This window comes from Sinocyclocheilus rhinocerous, unplaced genomic scaffold (assembly GCF_001515625.1).
Source record: "Sinocyclocheilus rhinocerous isolate Xijiao unplaced genomic scaffold, SAMN03320098_v1.1 scaffold8, whole genome shotgun sequence".
Classification (NCBI taxonomy): domain Eukaryota; kingdom Metazoa; phylum Chordata; class Actinopteri; order Cypriniformes; family Cyprinidae; genus Sinocyclocheilus; species Sinocyclocheilus rhinocerous.
This window is the reverse complement of record NW_015666800.1, coordinates 3,135,992-3,155,734: the sequence shown is the minus strand read 5'-3', so window position 1 is coordinate 3,155,734 and position 19,743 is coordinate 3,135,992. Positions and strand designations below refer to the sequence as shown.

The following is a 19,743-nucleotide window of genomic DNA, read 5'->3' as shown; positions in this document are numbered from 1 at the left end:
TATTACAATTTAAAATAACAGTTTTCTGTTCTAATATTTTTTTAAATGTCATTTTTCACAAGATACTTCAGTCTTTAGTGTCTCTCAAAAATTATTCTAAAATGCTGATTTGATGCTCAAGTATTATTATCACAGTTTAAAAAAAATGCTGCTTAATATTTTTGTATAAACTGTGATACGTTTTTTGATTAATAGAAAGTTCAAGAGAACAGCATTCATTTGAGAAAGAAATCTTGTGGAACATTATAAATTATGATCAATTTAATGCATCCTTGCTAAATAGGAGTACTAAAAAAAGACTACTGTGTGTCTGAATTTTATTGTTAATATTATGAATTATATTCATTCATATATATTCATAACTTATGTAACTTCATATTCTCATTTTGTTTGTTATTTATTTAAAATCTAAGAAAATATATCAGTGTTTTATTGGTACTATTTGTTCATGAAACATTTTTGTTCAGTTATATTTTGCCAGAAGTCACAAAAAAAAAAGTAAGGATTGTTGAAGTTTCATGTCTGGGATTATTCATCACCTTCCATCTGTCTTTTTTGTAGGTCAACCCATCCATGCAATGGTGGCTCATATGTTCACATTTATGTGATCAAAAATATGGTAAAACAGTAATATTGTGAAATATTACAATTTAAAATAACAGTTTTCTGTTCTAATATTTTTTTAAATGTCATTTTTCACAAGATACTTCAGTCTTTAGTGTCTCTCAAAAATTATTCTAAAATGCTGATTTGATGCTCAAGTATTATTATCACAGTTTAAAAAAAATGCTGCTTAATATTTTTGTATAAACTGTGATACGTTTTTTGATTAATAGAAAGTTCAAGAGAACAGCATTCATTTGAGAAAGAAATCTTGTGGAACATTATAAATTCTGATCAATTTAATGCATCCTTGCTAAATAGGAGTACTAAAAAAAGACTACTGTGTGTCTGAATTTTATTGTTAATATTACGAATTATATTCATTCATATATATTCATAACTTATGTAACTTCATATTCTCATTTTGTTTGTTATTTATTTAAAATCTAAGAAAATATATCAGTGTTTTATTGGTACTATTTGTTCATGAAACATTTTTGTTCAGTTATATTTTGCCAGAAGTCACAAAAAAAAAAGTAAGGATTGTTGAAGTTTCATGTCTGGGATTATTCATCACCTTCCATCTGTCTTTTTTGTAGGTCAACCCATCCATGCAATGGTGGCTCACTTGGATGCTGTTACTAGTCTGGCTATAGATCCAAATGGCATCTACTTGATGTCAGGAAGTAAGTGTTTTTCTTTTTTTTTCCTTCGGCTCTTTACCCTTCATTTATCGTTTATTGCATGTATACATTTATTACATGTATATATCTGCTGAAGTACGAAAGTCACAGAGATCTGGAAATAATGACAGAATTTAAATTTTGTACAAAACTATCCCTTTAAAAATGAACTCAATGTCTCTTCTTCATCTAACTCAGGTCATGATAGTTCCATCCGCTTGTGGAACATGGACAGTAAGACGTGCGTACAGGAGGTTACCGCACACAGGAAAAAGTCAGACGAGGCCATATACGATGTTGCCTTCCACCCATCTAAGGCATACATAGGAAGTGCCGGAGCTGATGCCCTGGCCAAAGTGTTTGTATAAAAGAACGTCCGAATGAATGCATACGTGAAGACGAGAAAGAAAGGACTGCTTCACTGCCTTGTGTAACAAGAGTAGCATTTCTCACACTACACTGAAGTGGCTTCCACCTTCGCTGTCAAACTCACACCACACACACAACATTACCAGGTGCCAAGAGGGGGGCGTGCCGTGTTTTTGCGAAGCCAGTGTGGAGTGCTCAATCAGTTTTAATCTTTTTTTTTCTTCTCAAAAAAAAGAAAAGAAAAATTAACTAATTTACTGTAAGTCAAAGCTGGGGTGAAACCAGTGTTTGTAGCCTTTTGACTGGTTTTGAACTGAGCTGATAATGTGTCCTGTAGGTATGTTTCAGTGACCATGGAGTGGTTATCATGTTCATCCATAAGTAGGTTGTCACCGACCATCATCCTGGCACCAGAGGAACTGAGTCCCGCCCTGCCGAGCCATAAACCAGACCCTAATCTCAGTCACCCTCCTCACCCTAATGTAGCGTGCAAATACAGTTAAACTCAGTCAACCTTCATACCTTTAGCGTTTGTTCCATTTTTTGTGTAAAAAAAAAAAGTATAGTTTTTATAATCAATTTTATATAAATAAAGACTGTCATAAAACCGCTGAAAATCACATTTTTTAAAGGGACTATAATCCCACTCAAGCCCTCCATTTAATGCGGTTCTCTTTCATGAAGGTCTTGTGTCTCTGGAAACCCTGGATGAGTGCATACTGCATTGCTTTATCATTGTTTTATCACATAACGGAGAGACTATACGCTAGTAGAAGCACAGCGCGTGGTGCCCTGAGAGCTTTTAGGAATACAGCGCGTGGTGCCCTGAGAGCTTTTAGGAATTTGCAAATAAACTGCAGCATCCTGTCACTATGTGATGTTTCTGTACACCTTACTGTAAAATGAGTTTGAGTATCACAGGTTAGATATCCAAACGCTATTTATTTTCAGTTTGTGGATAGTCTTATCCTTTGTTCAGAGCATAGCTTGATGGTAACTCAAAGATTGGGCTGTTGCTAACCAAACCGAACAGGTTATCTGATAGGAAATTAGCGTACGTGGGTTAATATAAAAGCTCTGTTGTTGGCTGAAAACGGGGTTTAAATTCACCTCCTGATGCTGGAGATCAGGGGAGAAATAAGTTAAAGGGATAGTTCACCCCAAAATAAAAAATCTGTCATCGTTTACTCACCCTCATGTCATTACAGACCTGTATAACGAACTTAAAAGCTATTTTGAGAAATGAAATGGAACTCAATGGTCACCAAAACGCATCTTGTGTTCTGCAAAAGAAAGATAACCATACAGGTTTAGAATGACATGAGGGCGAGTAAATGATAGAATTTTCATTTTTTGGGATTGGAATTGTCAATCAAACGTATTCTAAATATTTGGTTTGGTCGTTCTACCCCAATCTGTTCAATGATTTTTAAAGGAAATAATGCCGTTAATGGTGTAACAAAAGACCTTTTGTTTGTGTAATGCATGATTAATACTAGTTTGCTACCCCTGGGAAGAACTATATTTTATTATAGAACCCAGATTTATTTATGCTATTGTGTGAGTGAAAACTGTGTATTTGTGTACTGCCATCAGAATGCATAAGAGGGCGCTGTTTCACTGACGATCCTCTTCATGACTGCTTTTGCTTACCATCTTGAGCATTACCTTGCATAACTGCAATAGAATCTTCAAGTCCCGAAATTAATATAAAAGAGCCTTTTGTTACAGTGTCCCCTCCACAGGGAAAAAAAAAGACGTGCCAGAAGCAGCGAGTGAATGTTTTTCTCCAGGAACATAAAGAGAAAGACTATAAATCACAAATAATTACATTCTCCACATTATAGAGAGGTTGACATGCAATACTGTGTGATACATTCTCAATTAAGCTGTAAACTCCTTTGGATCAAACATACCAATACCTTTATAACAAAACCGTTCAAATCGCTTTTTCTACAAAAGTGATTTTTCTTATTCACTCGTGCCCGTTTTTCTTCTTCCTTTTCTCCACTTTCTGTTCTTGCACTTAAGCAGTCGCACTGTCTAGTTGAACTCTGTGAAGTCCCTGCAGATGCCTCGTACGATGGGCTGCTGGAACTGCGCCAGGCCGGTGAACTCACGAGTGAAAAACACATGGCTTTCCTTGGGCTCGGACGCCATTGCCTTCAGATCTTCCATCGGAGCCCAAGCTACGCCCACTGCATACACAGTGATTCCTGTGAAGAAACAAGAAGAACACGGTCAAGATGACATCATACTTGTTTACTTTGTGAATGCACTATTAATATTTTGTGCATTAGAGATAAAGTACTTTTTAGAGCTCTTAAATGTTCTAGATCAATTGTTTTTAACCTTTACAGACCCAGGAACCTCCACCTACACCCTTACCACCCCAGGGACCTTCACTGTAAAAATCAGGCTAGATTTTGTTGGTAACACTTAATTATGGGGGTTGAAAACCTAGGTTCTAGATGGAATGTCAGTGTAAAAAGCGTACCCTCCCTCTGGGCGGCCATAGCCGGCCCTCTCACATCATCATAAGACTGTCCATCAGTGATGATGATGAGGAAATTCTTGTTGGAGCCTGTGCGGGGTTTAAAGAGACTCCGCACGGCAAAGTTGATGGCGTCTCCAGTGGCCGTTCCTCCGCTCATGTACGGGATGTTCTGCAGGGCCCTCAGAGCATTATCTTTTGTGGTGTGCTCATTGAAGTTGAACTCCATCCTTTGGTCGTAGGTGAACTGAATGGCACCGATGCGAGAGCCAATGTCAGAGATGTCAAAGTTGCGCGCGATAGAGAGAAGAAGGTCCAGCACTAGCCGAAAGTTCCCATCACCTACGCTGCTGGAGCCGTCAATCAGGAAGCCCAGGTTCACTGAGTTATAGCATGTCTTGCTGCAGAGCATCTGATCAATGGAGCAAAGTTTATGAGCTAGTGGCTTCACAAACTTGTTGGTGCCGAACCAGCTGGGCATGGTGAATGAGAAGAACTCGTTGTCCTTGCACACTGCCTGTGAGATATATGTCGGTATAAATGGATTTCAGCAAACTCATATGCTTCCACTGAAGATTTGTGTTTGTGAAACATCTTACCTTTCTCATGAAGTCTTGCTCGCTCACCAGGCTCATCTCCTCAGGGGCAGGTTTGGCGACAGACACAAAGAAGATGTTAATACCAGACTCTCTGGCTAAAATTGCTGCCTCCTCCACATTATCAGAAGGCCACCCATCGACAAACACCACAATGATCCGTGGGTAACCTCTCCGAACACCAAAATCCGGATTGAAGAAGTTCCTCACAGTGTGCAGTATGGCCTTACCTGTGCAAAAGGCAATAACTCAAGCCTGCCAAGTTCTGTTTATTTAAGCCAAAGCATTTGTGTCACAGATCCGTGACATGCTGTCAATTATTAAACAAAAGCATATCGACTGTAAAAACTAGGGGGAAAAAATGCATTTACAATAATGCATTGGGCCAAGGCATTTTGAAGAGTTTCAAAGCACAAATGTGAAAATGTTTGCATGCTACATTGTTATACGACTCGGTAGCAACAAGTGACTCTTTTTGAGTCATTGATTAATTTATTCAACCAGTTCTACAAAACTTGATTCCTTCAGGGGCAAAACAAATGACTGCCTTTGAGTAACAGAATCATTCACTCAACCTATTTGTTTAAAACAACAACAAAAAAGAGCTCTTTCATTCAGAAATGTAACAAGTTTATGACCGAGTTATTGAATCATACATTCAACCAATTAGTTCAAAACACTGATGTGTGTTTTTCAGAGATGCGCAAATGCTGTGGCTTCGTTTGGAACTATTTTCATTCCCAGAAATAGGCAAAGTCACTGGTAACACTGAAAACAGGGGTTTCCTTTCATGGTGACTTGAAATGTTTGAAGAGATAGTTCACCCCAAAATGAAATTCTGTCATCATTTACTCAAGTTGTTCCAAACCTGTATGAATTTCCTTCTTCGGTTAAACATAAAATAAGATATTTTGAAGAATGTGGGTAAGCAAATAGTAACTGGTCCCCACTGACTTCCATAGCATGGAAAAATACTATGGAAATCAATGGGAAAATATTTTGTTCATCAGAAGAAAGAAATTCAACTTGAATGTAAGTAAATGATGACAGAATTTTCATCTTTGGATGAACTCTCTTTTAAGTCTAGTAGTTGTACTTTCAAACTATGTATTTTAACGTATTCTGGGGACCTATTGATTTCCATTGTAAGTGCATTACAGTAAATGGCAATTTCTTTTGTTTTATTTATTTATTACTTTTCCAAAAAAAAAAAAAAAATAGCATGATTTTATTGAGATGCTCTATATTCATTTCATCCAATCATTCATTTGAAATGTGAATTGAAGTTGAGGTTATAAACCTGTATTGGTATTGCCCCCAATGTATGGGATCTCTTTGATGGCAAACATCAGATCTTTGGCTGTTGTATAGTTTGACAAGTAGAATTCAGTTCGAGGTGTCTCACTGGAAAGACAAAGATGAAGTTATACTAGCTGACAAAGATACAAATGCTAAACAACTGTGACAAACAACTTGGATTTGCGCAGATCACCTGGTTTGCACCACTCCTACATGAGGACCTGGTGTTCCAACCTTCAGCATGGCTACAAGCTTACTGACAAAGTTCTTCTGCAGGTTGAAGCGCCGCTGTCCAATATTGTAGCTGCTATCCAGCAGCAAAGCCATATCGACTGGGCAATCTGGAACAACATTTACATAGCTCTCTCATGTCACAATCATATTTGGTTTGATTAACAATTTAAATTAGATTGGAAAATCAGGTCATACAGACCCCTGTTTGCTGTTGTTGTTGGAGGAGGCTTCTTTGCTGTCTTTTTGACTGGTTTCTTGGCTGCAAGGGAGAAGTATGGATACTCAGTGTAGACTACATATGTCAATTATTTTCAGTTTTCTGAATGCTTGTTACCTGCTCCAGATGCAACAGTGGCAGAACTGCTGGTTTGGCTGGACACTTCCAAAGGCAAGCTAATTGTTCCTGAGAAAAAGACAAAAATGTAACCTGACAAATCTGTATTGATAAACAACTTTAATTCACTTTTATATTATATTTCGTTTTATATGCTATATCATTTATATAGACCAACTGACCTCACTTTTCCTAATGTTACGACCTAGTTGTTCTTATTGAGATTAGTAGTAGCACATCTTTTTGAAGTTGAGTGTATTCAAGAACAATGTACAGTATTATGATATTCTGAGTACACTAATTCTAATATGTGACCCTGGACCACAAAACCAGTCTTAAGTCACTGGGGTATATTTTTAGCAATAGCCAAAAAAACATTGTATGGGTCTAAATTATCTATTTTTCTCTTATGCCAAAAATCATTAGGATATTAAGCAAAGATTATGTTCCATGAAGATATTTTGTAAATGTCCTACCGTAAATATATCAAAACTTAATTTTTGATTAGTAATATGCATTGCTAAGAACTTCATTTGGACAACTTTAAAGGCGATTTTCTCAATATTTTGATTTTTTTTGCACCCTCAGATTCCAGATTTTCAAATAGTTGTATCTCGGCCAAATATGAGCCGATCCTAACAAACCATACATCAATGGAAAGCTTATTTATTCAGCTTTCAGATGATGTATAAATCTCAATTTCAGAAAATTTACCCTTATGACTGGTTTTGTGGTCCAGGGTCACATATTATTGTTTATTAAATTTATTGTAAATTTAATATTTATTGAAATTATATTGTAAATTATAAAATTACATTTGTATTTTTGACAGTGTGCAGAGCGAGTGAGTAAACAAACATCTGTAAACAAATCTACAAATTCTAAATCAAAACACTAGCATTTGTAATAACGCAAAACATAATTGTCTCCACTCACTGGCCACAGTGAAAGATGAGCTCCATTGGGACAGGGACTGAGACTGAATGCCATGAGCATAAGAGCTAAGGTAGTTTGTCCTCCCTTGCAGTCCGTGAACCTCCACAGGTCCACCAGATAGACTTATGATTCCTCTGGAAGACAGACAAAAACTTTCTTACACGATTCTAGCAAGTCACTAACTTAATCATTATTTCTGTGATTGTACCTGTGTATTGCTGCTCCACATATGCTGGAAACAGAGGCATATACTCCTGAACCAAACAGTGACAGACTCCAGAGAGTGCAGTTTGCTGGGCAGAGCACTCTCTTACGTGTGTCTGGTAGGTCCACCGCACGAGTTCCACAGCTAATTGGTGTCGGAACTAAGAAATGTACAACAGATATTACCCGTAATAAAATGATTATATATCTGTCAAATAAAACAAATGTTACAAAAAATGTTTAAATGATTTTCCCCAAAAGTTCTCTTAAAACTAATAAAATAATTAATACAAAATCAACTACATATAAAACAATTAAAAAGTTACATAAAATTGTAAATAAAGTGGCCCTAACCTTTTAAAAATATATTTCCAAAAGAAAAAAAAAAATAGTTAGCTAAATATTTTCTAGAATGTAACTCAATTCATTATATTTAATATGAAAAGAGTAAAAGAGAGAGAGAAAGAATGAAAAATGGAATTCACTGACCATTTAAATCCGATCCAAAAGTGCAACAGGTCAAAGACAGAATACCTGTAAAAAAATAAAATACAAAAAATAAAGGCAATGACATCTTTTCATCATGGCAATAATTCAGATTAAGACACAAGAAATGTTCGGTAACAATCACTTTGAAGAAACTAACTGCCTACCTAAAACATGAAGTACAGCAAACCACATCGACATGGTTAACGAAGATCTCTGTAGAGACAAAAGAACATCATACCAGGCAACTATGAATAAACCCCATTTTTCAATCATTTTTATAAAGGTTTTTTTTTTTCTAAAAAAAATCTAAATCGTCTAAGGCTTTAAAATTGATCTTCAGTTTTTCTTTTATCTGGGTGTTGTAATATTTATTTTGCGCACAGAAGTGAAATCAGATATGATACAGGAAAAAATGCAATCTCCCCAGACACATCCATCACAAACAGCCCCTTTGGAACTGCATACTTCAGTTAATCCGCTCATGAATGAGGGAGAAGGAGAGAGCGAGAGAGAGAGAAAGAATGGAGAAGAAAAAAAGATGCATATCTGGATATATAAAATTAGCTTTATTAAAATGCACCAAACAGGCAAAAATCAGCAACCCATGAAGATTAAATCCAACTTACAGATATCGTGTAGGATGACGTTTCCTCAGCCTTAAAAGCTTTATAGAAAAAAACAAATAAAGTAATTCCGTTATGGATGATATTCCAGAGGTGTCTGAATAGTGAGGAAAGAGCTAGTCCTTTAAATAATGTCCCCAAAAACCCCAATGATTCTCTGCTGACATCACAAGAGGCGGGCCTTACATCCAAACCGCCTGAAAAGGACGTTGTTTTAAATTCTCCTGCTTTTCAGCCATTTAGATATAGGCCTAATATGTACTACAGTTTGTACCCATATAATATCTATATGCTTTAACACTTTGTAACTTGTGTAGCCTAGTTTAGTCAGTGATGGCGAGTAAAGAGAGCTACAGAGAGGAGAATAAACAACAAATGAACGCCACCATGGCATGCACACGTCATGACTAGGCCCTGACTGGGGTTGAAAACTTGAGGATAAAGAGGTGAAAACAAGCTTGTTTCAGTGCTACACATATAATCTAAACACACAATCTCATTCAAAATGGTCTGAATGGACCTCAGAGCCATTTGAGAAGTCCTGACTAAACAGAATAGAGACTTAACAGGTAATCATTTAGTCATTTGCGTCAAGCAGACCCTTTTTATCCTGAATGACTTTCAAAAGACTTATACAAGACCTCTGCATCAAAACACCTCTTGAACAAGGCTTATGCTGCAAAAACTGTAAATCATCCATGAATTGTATTTATCTTCAGTATACAGAGAGTGCTTAGCATGTGAAAGGACGGACAATTGGGTGCATTAGCATGAGACTGTCCTGCTTTCAAAGAGGTCCCTGTCTTCTAACTGAACTTTTATGTAATCATCCTACATCAGCTGAACTGTGGACCATTTCCAGGTTTAATCCTGGCAGCAAACAGGAATATGATAGGTTCGTGTTTACTGTGGCATCTCACAACTCGTTGGCATTTACTGATTGAGTGCTGTGGATGTTTGTAGGGGGTACGTGGTGTGCTACAAGGTGCTTATTCAGTGCGACAAATTAAAAACCTCTCATGGAATGACACTCAATCCATCTGTTATGAACCTCTTTGAACAACTGCTCAGTGTAACAACTGGGAACTGTCCCAGTGTCTCAATTAATGAATTTTTCACAGAACACAAAGTCTATGTCGTCTAAAGCGGTCTTTCACAAAAAAAAATTCTTGTGAAGGTCATGGTGGAAACATCAAGCCTTTCAACCAGCAGTTTAAGAAGCTTATTGATGTTGTGCCAAACTGGAACAAGAAAAGGTGGACTGGTACTTTAGATTGTGGATAGAAGTAAACAAAGGCACAATCAGGTGGTCGTTAATAAGGTATTAATAAGTAATGAAGCATAATATGTGAATGTTAATGCAACATATAGGCAGTTATTCCAAATATACAGACAATTATTTACATTAAATTAAATTAAATATTTTCATATATATTCTATATTCAAACACTACCGTTCAAAAGTTTGGGGTCAGTACGATTTTATTTTTTTTTTTAATGAAATTAATACTTTTATTCAGGAAGGACGCATTAATTTGATCAAAACTTAATGCTAAAAGTTAATTGATTTAAAAGTTAATGTTACAAAAGATTTCTAATGCTGTTCTTTTGAACTTTCTATAGAATCATAAAAAAAATTGGTTTCCACAAAATTATTATTTATTTATTTATTTAGTCATTTAGCAGACACTTTCTTTTCGGCTCATTAAAGATTAATCTTGCAGCGGCATTTTGGATTAATTGTAGAGGTTTGATAGAAGTGGTTGGAAGACCTGCCAAGAGAGGTCATTTATATTGTCATGTATATTTATTAAGCAGCACAACTGTATTTAACATTGATAATAATAAGATAATTCATTATTTTATAAGATTTTTTTTTTTGAGCACCAAATCAGCATATTATATTAAAATGATTTCTGAAGGATCATGTGAGACTGAAGAAATAGCTGCTGAAAATTCAGCTTTGGCATCACAGGAATAAACTACATTTTAAAATATATTAAAGCAGAAAACTGTTATTTTAAATTGCAATTATATTTCACAATATTACTGTTTTTACTATATTTGACGAGTATAAGATACTTTTTTAATTAATTTTTTTATTAAAAAAATCTTACTCAACCCAAACTTTTGAACAGTAGAGTATTGGAGTGTATATGAACTGTTAACCATTATATTTATTGATGACGTTCAAATGAAAGTGCTAAAAAAAACTTTTTACTTTTTTTTTTTCCTCAACATAAATGCATATAAATGTTATGATTTAGTTTTTTTTTTTTTCTTGGAAAATTAGCCCAGCTCAAGGGGGAAACAGTGTGTTGCCTTATGTAATGGAATAGGTTTTGTTAGATTAAGCAGGTGATGATTTCCTGTGATTTGGTATTACACAGAGTTTGTTCCCATTGGGGCAGCTGATGGTCATATGAAAAAGTTGGCTTGACTGCTCTGGCCTTGTGCAGTCAGATGAAAAAAGCTGAAATAAGGCAAAGTGACACACAAGTTTCTTCCCAGGCCAGCATCTCACTGTCACGTTTCACACCATGTGAGACTTCATGGGAGATCCACAGCTTTCATCCAAGAATGCAAAGACTACCACTCCACTCCTTATAAATACAAGGAACCGTCTAATACTTCGATGGATGTCTCATTTAGGCGACTGTCTTCATCTACACAAATATTAGCCTTGGCTAATTCTGCGTAGACTTGAGCCCAGATTTGTCTGCTGAAAAGAGAATTTTATTTTCCCAAAATAAAAAAAAAGGAAAAAAAAGAAAAATATTTATTTCTCTATGTTGGAAACATTAACCAGAAAATACAATATTTCACAATTAATATAAGAGAGTGTATATATAAGGTTTCTAGATTTTGGAGGAATATTCTTTTTATGCCATGCTCCACATTGCGAATACACCACAGCAGAAGTGATACGTCGCCAAATGTGGGGGATAAAGATCTGCAACAGTTTTTAAAAAAGTTTAGAAACAACTAGCTTGAGTTTTGTTAAGGTCGTTTTCAGCCATTTAATTTGGGTGAGTCTATGTTTTTGTGCACTCCTGCAGTCTCACTCTGCTTTGCAGGGTCATTTATAAAGACCTCCTAATACTTTGTTATGTACTTGTCATCCTCCATTAGAGCTAATGGACTTCTATATAGTTCAAGTAAATGTGCTGTACATTGTAGATAGCTTGACAGCGAGTGGCAGTAGATTTAACAATGCTTACACTACCTTTCAAAAGTTGTTGTTGTTAAAAGAAATTAAAACTTTTTTCAGGATGCATTAAATTGATAAAAAAAAAACAGTAAAGACTTTTACATTGTTACAAAAGTACTATTTCAAATAAATGCTGATCTTTTTATCTCTGTTCATCACAGAATTTTCATCAAAACAGCACGACTGTTTTCAACATTGATAATAAGGAATGTTTTTGAGCACCAAACTCAGCAAATTAGAATGATTCTAAAGGATCACGTGACACGTTTACTGTATTTCTGATCAAATAAATGCAGCGGTGAGGATAAAAGACTTTTTTAAAAACATTTAAAAAATCATACCCACGACCAAACTACATAGTACACATTGGACATCTTTTCATCTCTTAGCAGATGCACGACTTTCTCTTAGGACTTTCCTCTCATAAATCATAAAATCATACAGCATCACACCGATTAATATTTTCCAGAATTCATTGTTTTTCAATCTGCATAGTCTTGCACCAAAATAAGCATATGGGGTCTGCGCCAAAAATCTCCTTGCATAACAGACCTACTTTAATCCCCAACACCGCTAATTTGAGAGAACATTCATCACAACATCATGCACAACAAGATCCTCTTATTTTGTGACCACTGTGTGGGACTAATTCTTTTAAAGAGGTGACATGCTTGAGTGGAGTGCGTTTGAGTGCTCTGAATGGGGCTGGAGGAGGACATTTCCCACAACCGTAAGATCAGGTCACTCAGGTGTTAGTCATTTCTTTGAGAAAAATCCCTGCTCATCTTACACTTACTCCGACCCTCTGGTACAGAATTTCCTATGTAAACTGGACACAAAACACTTTTGTCTACCTTTTTCCTGTATTAGGAAAAAAAAGAGATTAAAGCATGTTATAAATCACCGTTTAACCCTTCACCTGATAATTATTAACTGATTATTTGTGTACTATTTTTCTGTTCTATGCCAGGTTTAAATTTTTTCTGTGACCTATGAGGTTCTGAAACTAGTTACTGTTCTTGGAATTACGACTCTGGATCGTTTGACTGTTCCTGCTGCTCTGTTTGGACAAACCTTCACCGTTCCTCTGACTATGAGCACGCCTGCTGCTTTTGAATTATGTGCCTGGATAATATAAATAAAGCACCATTACCTGACTGTTCTGTCCGTTCTGTGCCTGAGTAATTTGTATTCAGTCCAGACAAGTCTGCACATCTCAGTGCAGACTTTCTTCTGCACTGGAAGCTCCTGTCGCCAAGACAAATTCCTTGTGTGTGTGTAAACATACTTGGCAATAAAGCACTTTCTGACTTCTGCCTTCTGCCATTACGGACTGGTCAAACAGGGACTTGGCTGAGGATGCTTGTGGAGAGACGGGACATTCTTACTGAGCAGTCACCAGGACCAGTTTGTGAACCCTCCTGCTCTGGTTCCTCCAGCCCATCCTACAGGTTCAGGAACAGTCACACAATCCAGAGTCATAATTCCAAGAACAGACAAGATCAGTAACTAGTTTCAGAACAAACCGATTAATAACAAACAAATCAGACCTCATAGGTCACAAAAAAAATTACAAGCTTGCATAGAACAGAAAAATAGTACACACCACGATTCCTGCTGGTGCTTTGCTGATTATAGAGTTTAAAATCTCACCACTGATTATGGCCTTATTAAGTTTGGTGGCTGGGAGAATGAAGTTGGATTATATATATATAGCTTTATAAATGTAGTATTATTTTATTTTAATGATACTAAAATAACACTAGCAGAGGAACCATTCATGAGATCCTTTCTCCTTCCTCAGATGTTGCTCCTCTTTAATGAATTTTTGGTGCCACAAGTAAAAGTTTAAAACTCAGATTTTTTTAATATATGGATTTTGTTAAAAAAATCTGAAGTTAATATTAGGAAAGCTGTAGGGAGGTCAGTTCCATTGTTTTTGCAGTCTGTATATTATTTTCTCCTGTTTTTGGTTAGCAAGAGGGTTGTCTACTTTCTCATTCTTCAAAAGTTAGATTCTTTCCCTCTTAGGTAGTGCATCATTTTATTTTAGAAGTATTTTGTTCCTTCCTTATTATTCTTTTTTTAAAATTCAAGATTGTGTTTGATGTACTGGGACGGGAGAAGAATCTTCAACAACCCTAAATTGGGAAGGATGTAATACAGACGTGCCATTAAATGTGTCAACACTTTACAAGCCTCAGAGACAGAGATGAAGTGACATAAAACCTTTAACCTCGAATTTATTGGATTCACACAATGACCTCACGCTCAACATGAAGCATTTGTAGACAACGTGACTCACTAGTAGCCTGGAGTGTCCCATTCTGTAGCTATTTGTTGTGAAATTAAGATAATAGAGACAGTTAATGTACTGTATTATCCTAATATTATTCTCATCATCTTATATAAACATTCAGAGGGCATAAACTAACATAAAAGACAACTAAAGTCTTCCAGAGTCGCTGAGTTTCCTCATTAATCCATGAGGACTGACACTCCTGCTGGACTCTGGTAAGGGCCTAAGCTGGCTTTCTGATTCAGGAGAACTCTCTGCCTTTCCCTCCTGTATGTTTTCACTTGCATTATGGTCCACTGGCTCATCCTCCTTAAAGCCGTTGACGTCAAGCTGCACATCACCAGCCCGGGCCAATGGCACAGGAGGGGTGTGCCTGTGCGCTGATGTGGGTCTGAGGCAGTAGAACAGAGCCTGCAGGTCCTTCCGGAACTTAGAGCTCATGCCAATGTAGATAAACGGATTGTAGAAACTCGCTGACTTGGCAAAGAGGCTGGCCAGGATGCTGTTGAGTGGGGGCATTTGGTAACCCCAGGCCGACCACATGGAAATGACTGCATACGGGGACCAGGCCAACAGGAAGGCAGCACACAGAATGAGGGAGACCTGGAGCGAGAAACACAGTACGACACGTACATGAATATATACCTTTCTGCATTAGTCTTCGGTTTGATGATTAATGGGAATTTATTGGGCGACGGTTGTACCCGTGTGATGCTACGTTCAATCTTTCTCTGCCTCTCGCTGATATCTCCTCCCCGACTGGACTTGTGGCTGGAGTTGACTGTGCGGATGATGGACACATATGTAAAAACTATGACAAACAGTGGCACAAAGAAGTTGAAGAAGAAAATGCTGATGACGTAGAGCTTGACCAGAACTGAGTACAGCGCTTGTGTCCAGTCGATTTCGCACGTGCCATACCCATGAGCTGCAGAAGAAATGAACTTCAGTGATCTCTATTTCAACTCATTTCTAAAGATGGTAAACGTCCTTGTTTGAGTCCTACCTCTGTAACTGCCCCAGCCCAGAACAGAGAGCACAGCCAGATAGCAGTTATGACCAAGCAGATATTACGCTTGCTGACGTGATGAGCTGAAGGACATGGCAGAAACACCCACATCAGCACAGTCCTCATAGCATAATCATGCTGATTTATCTAGTATTTGTGCAGCCAAGGCTAATGAGCTTCTTAAAATAAAAAAAATAAAAAATAAAAAATAACATGGTTCTAGATTTATCAAAAACTCAACTTCAGAGGATTTCAAGTCTTGGAAGAACCTGGTTCCCAACCATTTATCCTTCAAACGAACAGGATTTCCTGGTTTCCAAATTTGTTTGGGTCAGATCACTGTGTCCTACTGTAAATCATACTGTGTTTCAAACTTTTTAATGCCAAGGACCCCCCAAATTAGATGATCCCCTTGTGAGGGATCCCTTTCCTAAAATATAGAGGCAGCTATAAATTTAATGCATAAAGATCCACTTATACTGTGTGAGTAATGAACACATGAAAAAAAATCTCTTTTACACAGAACATACATCATTTATAAACACATTTCCCACTAGGGGCTTATTGGGATTATAACACCTAGTCATATTATGCAAACTATATATTAAATTCTTTTTCAGAATTAATAATAATGTTTTTATGTATTTATTTACATTTTTATTCTGTTGATTACTATATGGATTGTCTAGTTTATTGATTATTTATTTAAAATAAATTATAATTCAATTAACAACTTTAGAAAGCAAAATTAAACTAATAATATCATTTAATATCACAGTTTTATTCATAAATGTTTTATATATGAATGGTAGTTTAAAAATAAATAGTAATATATTTAAAGCTGCAGTCCGTAACTTTTGGCGCTCTAGCGGTTAATAAACAGAACTGCGTGCGTCTTGCGGAAGAACATTGTAGCCGGAGCTACTTCTCTCTGTTTATGTCTATGACGAATCACGCAGGTACTGGGCTACTCCGCAGCGGTACCTACCCGAACCAGTTTAAAATAGTCCAAATATAAACACTTATTATAGGTGTACCGTAGTGATTCAGGACAAGCCAAAAACACGGTTTGGAAAATGGATTCATGGTGTACTCGATTATATAAATGTTGTAAATTTTGAACACAAAAGAGTTACGGACTGCAGCTTTAATTAATACATTACAAAACATGTTAAAACAATTTTTTTGTAAAATCTACTTTTTTCAAATCAATTTCTCGGCAGACCACATAGCACCCCTGTCCTAGAATTTGATAATTATATGGCACCCTTCCTTAAACTCTCTAAGAGTAATGTATGAAGCTAATTTGTACTCCAATAGTCTGTTGGGAGACCACACAAAACATTGAAAAAATGTGGGGGGGAATTGATTTGACATAGATTTTGTAATGTAATTACAGAGCAGCTTTAAGTGCATGAGCTCCACAGCATGAGCTCCTGGACTAAATATGGGTAGCAGCTATACAAAGGTATAATAACCCAGTAGGTTTGGCCAAGATAGAGCATACCATGCTGAGGCTGGCAACCTTTGATGTAGCGGATGACACTGATGGCTGTCAGTGTGTTGATGCTGATGAGTCCGAAGAGCAGGATTAGGAATCCGTCCATCTGGCCAAGACACAACATCTTATACATTGCAAGCAGGTCTGGCATTCTCTGCAAACCTGAGGCAGTAATCGCTCTGACTTGTCTCATCACCCACTAACCAGGCCCTGGGGAACAAGCCAGCAAGATTAGGGGATAAAAGGACACGTGCCCGTGTACTTGGAACAACTACAAATAATTCATCACTTCAGCCTCTCCTGCCTCATAACACCACCTGCCAGACTGCGAAGGGAACACAGTGATGGACCTCTCACACCAGATACTGTGAGATGTTCTCTAAGAGCATTCAGTGAAGTGAACGGAAGTGAATCATGCTTAAAGGCACTTGATCATTTGAACTTTGTAACTGAATTCATCTGGAGGATCTCAAAATTCTTTTATCACCTCATGTCGTTCTAAAGTTGTATGACTTCCTTTACTCTGTGGATGATAAAAAGATATTTCATTCAATGAATGTTTTTGTCCATACAGTGATATCTAATGGGGTTCAAAACACATTTGACCCCTTTAATTTCCATTGTATGTATAAAAAAAAAAAACAAATTCAGATCATCTTCTTTTGTATTCCACAGAAGAAAGTCAGTCAAACAGTTTTAAGGTAGCATGAGCGAGTATCATCTCCTTACCTTGCAAGTCCAAAATGTCTTTATAAGATAGCCGTCATCTCTGAGCACATCAAAAACCTCAAGGATTCCACGAGAATAACCAAAAATAGCAATGCTGGCATCAGAAACTGCAAGTTTGAGAGTCAAGAAATCCTGTGGTTCGAGAGACTTTCTTTGCTTGATTAAAAGCAATATTACAACCCCATTTCCAATCCAAGAAAGCCATCCTATCAAAAAAGAAATGTAAAATTCACTCATTCTTTCTTCTCACATGACATATTTCTACGTAGCGAAGCTCAAAAAGAAACAAATCCTAGTAACTTACAGAGAATTCAATGCAATTAGACCAGACCTTACCTAGTATCACCAAATAGACACCAATAGCCGTTTCTTTTCCATCCGGCACTCGGTAGACGGTGACATTTGAGGGAAGAATATTGTGGATGTCCATCTTCAATGAAAATCGTTAGGTTGGACTCATCTCAGGGCGACGTTTGCTAGGGTTCACAGTCTTGCTCTCTTCATTGGTGGAAGATCTAGCAGACTAGACCGAATACCCTCAATCTACACTTAAGCAAACATCTGAACTGTAATAGAGCACCAGTGTTGAACAAGACTAAGTGTAATTTCCTTATCTTGTTAAAGACTTTAGAGACTGAGATTTTTGGGACAGTTCTCGTCAGTCACCAAACCACTTAAGGCATTTACCTCTACTCTTGAACTCACCCGACGTCAATAAGCCCATGATGAGGCATAAGATGTCTAAATCATATGCTGATGACCCAAAGTACTCATAGAAAGAAAACAAAGTGCAATTGGTGCGTAAGACTTTATTGTTGGGAACCTTTAGTATTGAATTAAATAGTATAGGAAAACAGTATAAAGTACATGGAATATGAGTGATTCTGAAGTTAGAGGGGTTTTAATGGAATACAACAGAAAAGATCTTGATTTCAGTTTCGAGAAGGGTGGATAACTGGACTTCAATGCTCCTCCTATTTCTGACCAAGCTGGGAGAGCTGTGGAGAAATCAATGGGTTTAGTCTTAACCACTCTCATACTGCATAATCATCAACATTTAAACAAAAGTAGGATTACTACTGAATAATTGTTCAGCACACAGTCAGTGTCATATTAGTTCATATAAGACCACAGAAAGATCTGGGAGAAGCAAGACACACTTCCCTCTTTTTCACTCAGAGCAAAGGGGTAAAAGTATATTAACAAGAAATTGACGTGGGGGGAAAAAACTAGGCAAAATGTTTAAAAACTATTTACAGAGGGAAAGGCACATTATGACTGGGTGTCAATTTTGTTGAGACAAAGTACAACATAGATTTGCTTCAAGCAGCAAAAAGCATTCCAAGACACTCAAAGCAGTGCTGCTCCCTCCAACTCAAGGATAATCGGTTGGATTTTAGAGCAATGGATTGCGAAATAATTCATCACTTCAGCCTCTCCTGCCTCATAACACCACCTGCCAGACTGCGAAGGGAACACAGTGATGGACCTCTCACACCAGATACTGTGAGATGTTCTCTAAGAGCATTCAGTGAAGTGAACGGAAGTGAATCATGCTTAAAGGCACTTGATCATTTGAACTTTGTAACTGAATTCATCTGGAGGATCTCAAAATTCTTTTATCACCTCATGTCGTTCTAAAGTTGTATGACTTCCTTTACTCTGTGGATGATAAAAAGATATTTCATTCAATGAATGTTTTTGTCCATACAGTGATATCTAATGGGGTTCAAAACACATTTGACCCCTTTAATTTCCATTGTATGTATAAAAAAAAAAAACAAATTCAGATCATCTTCTTTTGTATTCCACAGAAGAAAGTCAGTCAAACAGTTTTAAGGTAGCATGAGCGAGTATCATCTCCTTACCTTGCAAGTCCAAAATGTCTTTATAAGATAGCCGTCATCTCTGAGCACATCAAAAACCTCAAGGATTCCACGAGAATAACCAAAAATAGCAATGCTGGCATCAGAAACTGCAAGTTTGAGAGTCAAGAAATCCTGTGGTTCGAGAGACTTTCTTTGCTTGATTAAAAGCAATATTACAACCCCATTTCCAATCCAAGAAAGCCATCCTATCAAAAAAGAAATGTAAAATTCACTCATCTCATTCATTCGGTGACATTTGAGGG

The 19,743-nt window shown here is 36.9% G+C and overlaps 2 protein-coding genes and 1 long non-coding RNA gene across 3 annotated transcripts; 1 reads left to right on the top strand and 2 right to left on the bottom strand.

Annotated features, from left to right (window-relative positions):
• The first annotated feature begins 1,206 nt into the window (after window positions 1-1,206).
• LOC107733115 (uncharacterized) lies at window positions 1,207-1,889 on the top strand. The gene is made up of 2 exons (XR_001638941.1): window positions 1,207-1,289; window positions 1,485-1,889. It is a non-coding gene; the product is annotated as an uncharacterized LOC107733115 (long non-coding RNA).
• Window positions 1,890-3,678: 1,789 nt separating this feature from the next.
• LOC107733111 (cochlin-like) lies at window positions 3,679-8,979 on the bottom strand. Its single transcript, XM_016544603.1, has 12 exons — window positions 8,868-8,979; window positions 8,406-8,454; window positions 8,242-8,286; window positions 7,757-7,913; window positions 7,549-7,682; window positions 6,613-6,681; window positions 6,478-6,537; window positions 6,238-6,385; window positions 6,046-6,149; window positions 4,749-4,975; window positions 4,153-4,666; window positions 3,679-3,871 (listed from the first exon to the last, which is right to left on the bottom strand). The coding sequence occupies exons 2-12, from the start codon at window positions 8,437-8,439 to the stop codon at window positions 3,699-3,701; spliced, it is 1,665 nt and encodes a 554-aa protein (XP_016400089.1). The 5' UTR covers window positions 8,440-8,454; window positions 8,868-8,979; the 3' UTR covers window positions 3,679-3,698.
• A 5,214-nt stretch (window positions 8,980-14,193) lies between these two features.
• On the bottom strand, window positions 14,194-18,633 carry LOC107733149 (opsin-5-like). The gene is made up of 6 exons (XM_016544673.1): window positions 17,949-18,633; window positions 17,613-17,818; window positions 16,890-16,989; window positions 15,389-15,465; window positions 15,078-15,329; window positions 14,194-14,976 (listed from the first exon to the last, which is right to left on the bottom strand). Exons 1-6 carry the CDS (start codon window positions 18,040-18,042, stop codon window positions 14,521-14,523), a joined length of 1,185 nt encoding a protein of 394 aa, XP_016400159.1. The 5' UTR covers window positions 18,043-18,633; the 3' UTR covers window positions 14,194-14,520.
• Window positions 18,634-19,743: the final 1,110 nt, after the last annotated feature.